The sequence below is a fragment of the Lacerta agilis genome, chromosome 10 (genome assembly GCF_009819535.1).
Source record: "Lacerta agilis isolate rLacAgi1 chromosome 10, rLacAgi1.pri, whole genome shotgun sequence".
NCBI classification, from domain to species: domain Eukaryota; kingdom Metazoa; phylum Chordata; class Lepidosauria; order Squamata; family Lacertidae; genus Lacerta; species Lacerta agilis.
This window is the reverse complement of record NC_046321.1, coordinates 815,681-825,218: the sequence shown is the minus strand read 5'-3', so window position 1 is coordinate 825,218 and position 9,538 is coordinate 815,681. Positions and strand designations below refer to the sequence as shown.

The 9,538-nt window shown below is 53.6% G+C and overlaps 1 protein-coding gene across 1 annotated transcript; it reads right to left on the bottom strand.

Annotated features, from left to right (window-relative positions):
- Positions 1 to 503: 503 nt before the first annotated feature.
- LEP (leptin) lies at positions 504 to 8,660 on the bottom strand. Its single transcript, XM_033162671.1, has 3 exons — positions 8,611 to 8,660; positions 2,897 to 3,053; positions 504 to 863 (listed from the first exon to the last, which is right to left on the bottom strand). Exons 2-3 carry the CDS (start codon positions 3,038 to 3,040, stop codon positions 504 to 506), a joined length of 504 nt encoding a protein of 167 aa, XP_033018562.1. The 5' UTR covers positions 3,041 to 3,053; positions 8,611 to 8,660.
- Positions 8,661 to 9,538: the final 878 nt, after the last annotated feature.

Below are 9,538 nucleotides of genomic sequence, written 5' to 3'. Positions count from 1 at the left end.
AGGAAGACCTGAACCATTGAATTCAAATGACAAGGAAGGAGATTCAAACAAAACATTAGGAAGGACTTCCTGATGCTAAGAACCATTTAACAGTGGAATGGATGCTGACTGGCCATCTGTCAGGAGCTCCTTAGCTCCTGGGTTTCGACTTGATGACTCTAGGGGTCCCTGCCAAAGCTACGCTTCTAGGATTCCCATTCATGCAAACCACAACCAGGCACAATCGAGTGACTCCCCGTCCCTCCCCGCAAACTGAGCTGCCCCCAAACTTGAGTCAAGTCTACCCTGAGAGAGGATGCCCGGGAACACAGTGATTGTCCAAGAACATTCGCAGATCAGTTCCTGGTGCAAGTAAATGTGTGACTGTTTTGCTCCGAGGCTGTTTTTGCTGTCATCACAGATATCGTAACCTGAGGGGTTTTTTTTTTTTTTTTTGCTTCTTGCGTAAGTGTCATTTGACCCAGCCAGGAAAACAAGAGACTCTGTGCGTTTGCACACACCCCCTAGCAGTTCTGAACGTGGTCCAGGTACTTTGCGATGCTTTCCAGGCACTTGTGGAGTCGGTCCAAGGTCACCACGGCTGTCGTGTACGGGGAGACGGTCATCAGCTCTGTGAGGTTGCCCAGGTTGTCGGCCGCAGAAGGTCTGCGGAGCAGGCAGCCCAGGTGGGAGCCCAGCATCTGAAGGAGGCTGCGGAGGTTCTCCACATCGTTGGAGATTTGCGCCACGGGGGCCTCCAAAGGGAGGCTGGAGAGGACCTGGTGGAAGATCTGCAGGGTCTCGTCGATGGACTCCAGGCTTTCTGCCGGCAGCTGCCCCGGGATGAAATCAAACCCGTTGATCTTCAGGTTCACTGGAGGAAACTGCAACGGGAAGAGGGAAATCACAGGCAGTTAAGCCAAGCTCTGGTGCAGATGACAGCAAGGGAAATGGAGGGAAGGAGGAAGGGCTACTTTCCCAAAGCAAGAGTGTCACCCATAGAATCCTAGAGTTGGGAGAGACCCCAAGGGCCATCCAGTCCAACCCCCTGCCAAGCAGGAAACACCATCAAAGCATTCCTGACAGATGGCTGTCAAGCCTCCGCTTAAAGACCTCCAAAGAAGGAGACTCCACCACCCTCCTTGGCAGCAAATTCCACTGTCCAACAGCTCTCACTGTTAGGAAGTTCTTCCTAATGTTTAGGTGGAATCTTCTTTCTTGTAGTTTGAATCCATTGCCCCGTGTCCGCTTCTCTGGAGCAGCAGAAAACAACCTTTCTCCCTCCTCTATATGACATCCTTTTATATATTTGAACATGGCTATCATATCCCCCCTTAACCTTCTCTTCTCCAGGCTAAACATACCCAGCTCCCTAAGCCATTCCTCATAAGGCATCGTTTCCAGGCCTTGGACCATTTTGGTTGCCCTCCTCTGGACACGTTCCAGCTTGTCAGTATCCTTCTTGAACTGTGGTGCCCAGAACTGGACACAGTATTCCAGGAGAGGTCTGACCAGAGCGGAATACAGTGGTACTATTACCCCCCTTGATCTAGATGCTATACTCCTATTGATGCAGCCCAGAATTGCATTGGCTTTTTTAGCTGCTGCATCACACGGTTGACTCATGTCAAGTTTATGGTCTACCCAGTGTGTTGCTGCTCACACCACTCTGGAGCACATGAGACAGGTGCATGCCTTGAACACTTGTACCACAGAATGCCAAACTGACACCCATCCTCTCTTGGAAGCTGCCCAGAGTGGCTGGGGAACCCACTCAGAAGGGCGGGGTGCAAGAAATGAAGTGTTGTTGTTGTTATTATGGCAGGCTTGGCAGGGAGTGTTGAAATGTTTACCACAGAGAAGTCCTGGCCCGTGACCTAAATAAACTCTCAAAACACCTGCATATTGTTCTCCTCGACAACCCTGAAAATTAGTACAGCTCCAAGGCTTCAATTGGTCTTAATTTGGCCTAGTTATAGCATGTTTCAGATGCCTAAGAACCACTTGTGTTCTGCTGAGCATATTCCCAGGTTAGCATGCACAAAGGATGGGTTCCCAAGAGCTGCCGTCAGAGGCCTCGTTGCAATTTTTGGGCATTTGCCGCTTGCAGGGGGAGAAATATGTAACATCCAACCAGAACTTATTGTGCAGCACTATTTGCAGAGAATAGCTTCTAGGGTGTACCCGACCTCAGTGAACCTACCACAGGAAAGGTGTGTCCTGGTTGCCAGGGAAAAAGGAAAGGGGAAGGGGGATGAAAAGACGAGAAAACAAGGTGAAAGGGAGGGAGGGAGGGAACTAAAGGGAAGGGGTAAACACTAGTTCTTTAGGACCCCAGGAAATCCTATTGGCTGGTTCCCAAACAACTCACTCATCAATCACACTTCCGACTTCACTCATTGGCTAAAACACAAAGACTGGCTCATTTCACAGAAACCACCCAGAAGGCTGCCTGCACATTTTGTTGCATAACTTCCTTCTAGGAAGCCTAGAAGCCTAGTTCTTTTTGAATGAAAGCTCAGTCAGCACCCAATCCCTTTGAAAGCCTGGGTCCTGATACAATTGCTCCAGTACAATTCATCCATGCCCCCCCCCACTCTGTTAGCCCATTGCAGCAGACAGGCACTGAGGAGGGGGCATTCGGGGCTGCCTGGTTTGTGTGCCATGATACTGACTGTGCTGTCTGCCTGGGGGGCTAGTACTAATCCAGCAGAATCCTGGCTTGCTATCTTCTGCTTGGAGGAGAGCAGAAGGTCGTGCAGACTGCAATGAGCTCCAGGAAAACACTGAATGGCCATGATTCTTTTGCAGGGCTGGACTAAATGACCCTTGGGGGACCCTTCCAGCTCTACAATCCAATGCTTCTATGAGTAGGTGGGAAGGAGGGGATGGAGCCTGTTCTTACCCCACATCTTACCTGGTGCTCCTGGATCCGGGCCATGATGGTCTTGGTGAGGCTTTTCGTGTCAGCCACGACCTTGTCAATTTTCACAGGCCGGCCATGGAATAGGGGCAGCCAGACCCATATCAAACCACACAAGGAGATGTTGGGGCAGCGCATCTTCTCCTTCAGCCTGTGCAGATAAAGAGGAAAAACCAGTTAGGGGAGCTCCTCTGGGTTTCCTAAAGCGAGTTCAGGTTTCCCCGAGGAAGGGGTGTCCTCACAGGGAACGTGGATAGAGAGAGAAGGTTTTCTCCCTGTCTTGTAACGCTAGAAGCCGAAAGTTAGACGATTCAGGACAGAGAAAAGAAAGGACTTCTTCATGCAGCGCAGAGTTGAACTATGGAACTCCCTCCCACAGGAGGAGATAAAGGTAACCAAACTAGATGGCTTTAAAAGAGGAGGAGAGGGCTTTTGATGGTCAGAGGCAGCGATGCTTCTGAATCCCCAGTTGCCGGGGAGAGGGCTCTTGTGCTGGGATCCAGCTCCTGGGATCCCCTGGCCAACCATGACTCTTGGACCAGGGATGCTGTGATTCCTGCATCGCAGGAGGTTGGACTAGAGGAGCCTTTGAGGTCCCTCCCAATTCTGCAATTCTTCCATTCCACTATGTCTCAGTCTTCCTAAACTTGAAAAGAGACTAACCTTCGAAGGGTGCTTTAGGAACAAATGAACAGGTGAACAACCTCACAGGGTTGTTGTCGGGAGATATAAGATGGGGCCGGGGGGGGGGAGGCATGCATGACACCCCCTGAAGGAAAAGGAAAAACAAAATGGGCACAGCAGAACATCACCACGGGCCTAAAAGTTGTCCTTTTCATTATCTGGCATGTTAACCTTTTCCCTGGAAAGACTCCTTGGGCTTTCTCTACTCATCACATTGTTGGTAAAGGAGCTGGGTGTGCTGAGCTGGTCAACCTCTGGAGTGACTGACTTCCCTAACTCCTTGCTTCCCTAACTCCTCTCACCTGCCCGGAAAAGCTCTTAGCTGGCTCCCGGGCAGCAAAGTCCACTTGGGCAGGAGATATTTGCCAAAGCAGGTGGGTGATAGAGGCTCTTAAGAATCAATTTCCTTATACACCCCCCCCCTCCTTACAGCGTGCAAAAAGTAATGCGAGCACAAACTTAATGAACGGAGCAAATTAAAATTAAAGGTGAAGGGACCCCTGACCATTAACTCCAGTTGCGGACAATTCTGGGGTTGCGGCGCTCATCTCGCGTTACTGGCCGAGGGAGCCGGCATACAGCTTCCGGGTCATGTGGCCAGCATGACTAAGCCGCTTCTGGTGAACCAGAGCAGTGCACGGAAACACCGTTTACCTTCCCGCCGGAGCGGTACCTATTTATCTACTTGCACTTCGTGCTTTCGAACGGCTAGGTTGGCAGCAGCAGAACAACAGGACCTCACCCCGTCGCAGGGATTCGAACTGCCGACCTTCTGATTGGCAAGCCCAAGGCTCAGTGGTTTAACCCACAGCACCACCCGCATCCCAAATTAAAATTAGAGCGACGCAAATGAGTGACATTGTAAAACAACAGAGGGAGATGATCTGTACCTGAGAGTTCAGGCCGGCTGGTTAGAGGAGTGATGGAGCTCACCTGGACCCCAAAATGTAAGTTGTGAAATTTTACAGTAGGGGGGGGGATTTCTGGCCCTTGCACACCTACTCATTTCTCAAAACCAAAGACCCTCAATCTACTAAACGTCCATAAGCAGCTACCTTCCTGGGTGTTCACCAAGCCAAGAGAAAACACAAATCTGGCACTGGGTCTACCCCAAGTTGAACTCTGTTGGACACAAGCCCAGCCCTCAATCTTCCAACATCCAGCTTCCTGGATGGCCCTGCAGAGTTACAACACCCCACCTTTTCCTCCCTGGAGCTGAAGGTGGCTTGGAATAACAGAACCACAGAATTGGAAGGGACCCCAAGGGTCATCCAGTCCAACCCCCTGCAATGCAGAAGTATGCAGCTGTCCTGTACAGGGATCAAAGCTGCAACCTTGGCGTTCTCAGCGCCGCACTCTAACCCAGTGTTTTTCAACCACTGTTCCGCGGCACACTAGTGTGCCGCGAGACGTTGCCTGGTGTGCCGTGGGAAAAATTGTGTTTATTTGATTCCTATTCAAGAGAATTACTTTATATATAGTCAATATAGGCACAGAGTTAATTTTTTTTAACATTTTCTAATGGTGGTGTGCCTCGTGATTTTTTTCATAAAACAAGTGTGCCCTTGCCTAAAAAAGGTTGAAAAACACTGCTCTAACCAACTGAGCTATCCAGGCTGGCTCACACATTTCTCTCCCCACACAACAACCCTGCGAGGAAGGTTAGGCTGAGAGGCATTGCGACTGACTCGAAGTCCATGGGCTAAGTGGGGATTCAAACCTTCGTCTCCCAGGCCCCAGTCTGACACTCTCACTAACCATGACACCACACTGGCTGCCTGAATGGCTCTCATGAGTCTTGCAAGGGAAGAAGAAGAAGAGTTTGGATTTGATATCCCGCTTTTCATTACCCGAAGGAGTCTCAAAGCGGCTCACATTCTCCTTTCCCTTCCTCCCCCACAACAAACACTCTGTGAGGTGAGTGGGGCTGAGAGACTTCAGAGAAGGGTGACTAGCCCAAGGTCACCCAGCAGCTGCATGTGGAGGAGCGGAGACGCGAACCCGGTTCCCCAGATTACGAGTCTGCCGCTCTTAACCACTACACCAAACTGGATGGCCCTGCAGAGTTACAACACCCCACCTGCAGGGCCATCCAAACTGGGGTGAGGGAAGACTCCTCCAGGAAGTGTCGTTCAAGCTGCCTGGCATGAGGCGTGGTGCCCAGCAGCTGCCACACCAAGAGCACCAACGGTTCTGCCTCCCCCGCTCAGGTTCCCACTGACGGTGTTTACCATGGCAGGATCCTGGCCACATCCAAATGTTTCTGGAGTTTCGCTTCAAAACATCTCAAGGAAGAAGGACTCCCTGCACCAGGTGGGAAGGAGATTAAGGCAGCCCAGCAAATCTGCAGGGCCCGTTGGGCATGTGTGTTTTCTGAGAATTTCAAGCCGCGCCGTTGAGAGTTTTGGCAACGTCTGGGTTTCAGTGGCAAGCAGGAACAGAGTCTGCCTGCCTGCCTTCTCAGGGCCGAGGCCCGTGGCCATCCAGCTGCACATCGCCCCACACACACGGGTGTTACATAAATCCGACCGCCATGATAACCAAGTGGTAAACGCAATGCCTACATGAGGAATCCGCGGCCAGCAGCACAACTAAGTGGAGGCTTCTCTGAACTCAGGACACTAAGGGACAACATGTCTGCATCGGAGGCTGACATGAATAGGTGGATTTGACGCTCACTGTTTCTCACACCGAAAGTCAAAAGAATCCTAGAATTGTGGAGTTGGAAGGGACCCCGAGGGTCATCCAGTCCAACCCCCTGCAATGCAGGAATATGCAGCTGTTCCCTACAGGGATCATCAAATCTGAAAGCTTGGCGTTCTCAGCACCATACTCAGCACCAGCTAGGGTCCCCTGTCTGAAACCCCGCAAAGCCATCACTGCCAGTTGGTGCAGTCAGCACTGAGTCCAAAGGGAATTTCCTAAGCTCTTGAAAAGCTACTCCAAGCGCCTGCCGAAAAGAGGTCAAGAATGGAGCTGTTAGGCAGTGGAGCAGTCTTGCAGGAGAGGTGGTGGACTCTCCTTCCTTGGAGGCTTTTAAGCAGAGGTTGGATGCCCATCTGTGGTGAATGCAGTGGCTGAGATTCCTGCATTGCGGGGGTTTGGACCGCATGACCCTTGGGGTCCCTTCCAACTCTATGATTCTAGGATTCCATGAGCCTAAGAAAGCGAAGCAATGCTAGGCCTGCGCTTGGAGGACTGCAGAGAGACCACGAGTCCAAGGATCTCCAAGGATCCCTCTTACCTGAGCAGAAGGCTGCCCAAACCCATGGCCTGCTAAGTTGGGTCACAACTTGGGTTCCGCCCCTTCACTGCCACCTGACGGTGCCCACTGCCCAGCCTGGCATTTGGGGCTCATCAGGCTGCCCCCTGGTCTGTTTCATTTGCAGGAGCCTGTGGAAGTGGGACCTCGGAGCCAGCACATCAGACGAGGAACGGAGGAAGCGGCTGTCCTACACTAGAGGCAGAGCACTGGGGTCAGTCTAGTTCTAGTGAACCCTCCAGGATTTCAGGTGGGGAAACTGGAGATTGTGCCAGCGACCTTTGTGGTGACTTCCTGTGCCACTGTGAGGAAAGGAGGGTGGGCTAGATGGGCCCCTGGCCTGATCCTGCCAGGCTCTTTGGGGATTCTTTGGTTGCGGTTCCTGCATTGGAGGGGGTTGGACTAGATGGCCTGTGGGGTTACCTTCCAACTCTCTCGTTCCATGATTCTTGTTATCTTCTACATACACAGCAGTGCACTGAGCCACTGACCTTCCCCAAATGACTGGGGGACCATTTTCTAGGAGAGCAGAGAGTGGAGCCCCCCCCCCCCCAAAAATATTTCTCATGCACCAGTCCAGATGCTCCACACCCCACTTTGCTCACTCTTCCCCATCCAGGCCCAGCTTGTCTGGAAGAGCAGTTCTCAGAGTCAGAGCCCCAGGGAGAAGTCTGGGTTCTTGCTTGGCTTCATCCTCCTCCAATTTCCCAGAATCAGGGCTGGGGGGGGGGGAGGTACTTAGCTCCTCCCCAGCCTCGGATGGAGGATGGGGGCGGGCGGGCATCTAACCCGGTGGAAAACCCCTGGGGCTCCCACTGACCTCCCCCCTCTTTACTGCAGAATTGGGAGATCCCGAGGTTCACCCTTGTCCGGCAGCACCGCGAGGCCTGCTAAGCACAGGCGCTCTGCACATGCTCTCTCGGGGTCTTTCCTCCGGCCCCGCCGCCTCCCTCCCTTCGAGGCAGCTGATCTGCCTTTTCCATTTGGCAAAAGCAAGCGGAGCAGGAGGGAGTTAGTCCTCTCCCCATAACCGGCCCAGCCTGGCCAACCCGGGGTGAAGCGAGGCGAAGCGAAGCCTGGGTCACTCCGGGGCGGCAGTGTGGACGCCCCCTCGACCCCGGGCGGGGCGGAAAGCCCTCCGACTCCCCACCCCAACACACGTCGTCCTGCCCTCCTCCGCTCCTCAACCGGTCGGTCTCCTTGGCGAGGCAGTGAATGGGAGATGGAGACGGTAGGTAGGGGATCCGGGGAAATCTCACCCTTACCGGAGGCCCCGGGTCTGCCCTCCCAGCCGCCCAATCTGCCGGGCTGGCCTTCGGAAGAGGTGCCGTGCCAGGCGGAAACAATCCACCTCGCCGTTGGGAACTGAGAGAAGCAGCAGTCAGGAAAAAGCCGGAGCTAGACGCACGTGGAGGAAAAGCCGGCAGAGCGCCTCCGGCCTTTTCTCCCAGAGGGATGGGGATTTGTGGGAAGAAAAGTGAGAGGCGCGGGTACCCCACCGGCTAGGCAAAGCCTCCGCGACTTTCCTCTAGTCTGAAAGCCTCAACGCCTAAACTGTGGGAAAGGATGTCTGCATGCGCTCAGAGGCACTATTGGGCTCCCAGCGCCGTGCCAGCAGACAGCTTGGCTCCAGGAGTCCTGACAGTCCAAAGCGGATCGATAAGGGAGGTTCACCCCTGGAGCTACCTCCCCATCACCCCAGCCCTCCCCCTCAATATTCAGGCACCTCCCTCCGCCTCGTCCTCCCCCCAGCTCGGCTCACCTCTCTCGCGCTGCCTCCGCCGGGCTTCTGAGGCTCCATCGCCGCCGCGACCCTTTTATAAGGCGCGCCGGGTTGCACAATTCGCCCGGCCGCGGCCCGGCCCCTCCCTGCCCGGCTTGGGGCGGGGGAGGCGGCGCTGGCGGGCGGGGGAGGCGGGGACCCCGCGGCGCGCGAAACACCCCCTGCCGCCGCCTCTACCCCGGGAGCCCCGCGCGCTGCCCCGGAGGGAGGGGAGCGGGGCAAGGTTTTTGGGGGGAACGAGCCTCCCAAATTTATTAGAGAAAAGGGGTCAAAAGGGGACGTCCAGGTAGGAACTGACCCCGCCCGCAACCAAACGCGTTTATTTCCTCGCCTTTTTAAAAGAAAATACACAGGAAAGAAAAAAATCTGAAAGAGGAAATAGGGGAAATGTATTTTTGCAGGTCTCCACTAACCCCGGGAAAAAATTAAAAATATTTTAGCTTAATTAATTTACTGAATTTGTGTTTGGTGAACTTCAGGGATCGGGGCAGTGCGCACTGGTCGTGGGGTGGGGGAGAGACCTTCTATCCAGATTTTTTGGGGATCCCGCCCCCCGGGATTTGAATTCAGTCCAGAGTGAAATCCGGCGCTCGCTCCAAAGTCGCTCCGGTTCCACGCCAACCACGACTTCGGGGCTGTTCTGGTGATCTCTAAAAATGATTTTTTTAAAGGGAAAAATACCAGCAACAATATTTATCACAAGGAAAGGGATCGAAAATCGCCGGCGTCGAATGGGCAAGTTTGCGGTGCGGCAACGCTGCGGGCGCAAAACGGTTCAGAAAAGCGAGGCGAAGATTCTCAAGCCGGTAGAGCGACTCCCCTGCGAGGGAAGGGGGCAACTTTTTTTGGGGGGGGGGCTTTTTAGTACAGAGAAAAAGCGAGGAAGAGGCGACGTGATAGGAGGGTA

Bases quoted from the DNA above. Each gene is read 5' to 3' on its own strand.
- LEP (XM_033162671.1), bottom strand. From the start codon at position 3,040: ATGCGCTGCCCCAACATCTCCTTGTGTGGTTTGATATGGGTCTGGCTG. The intron at 864-2,896 runs GTAAGATGTGGG...TTCCCGTTGCAG, and splicing joins CCCGGATCCAGGAGCACCAG to TTTCCTCCAGTGAACCTGAA.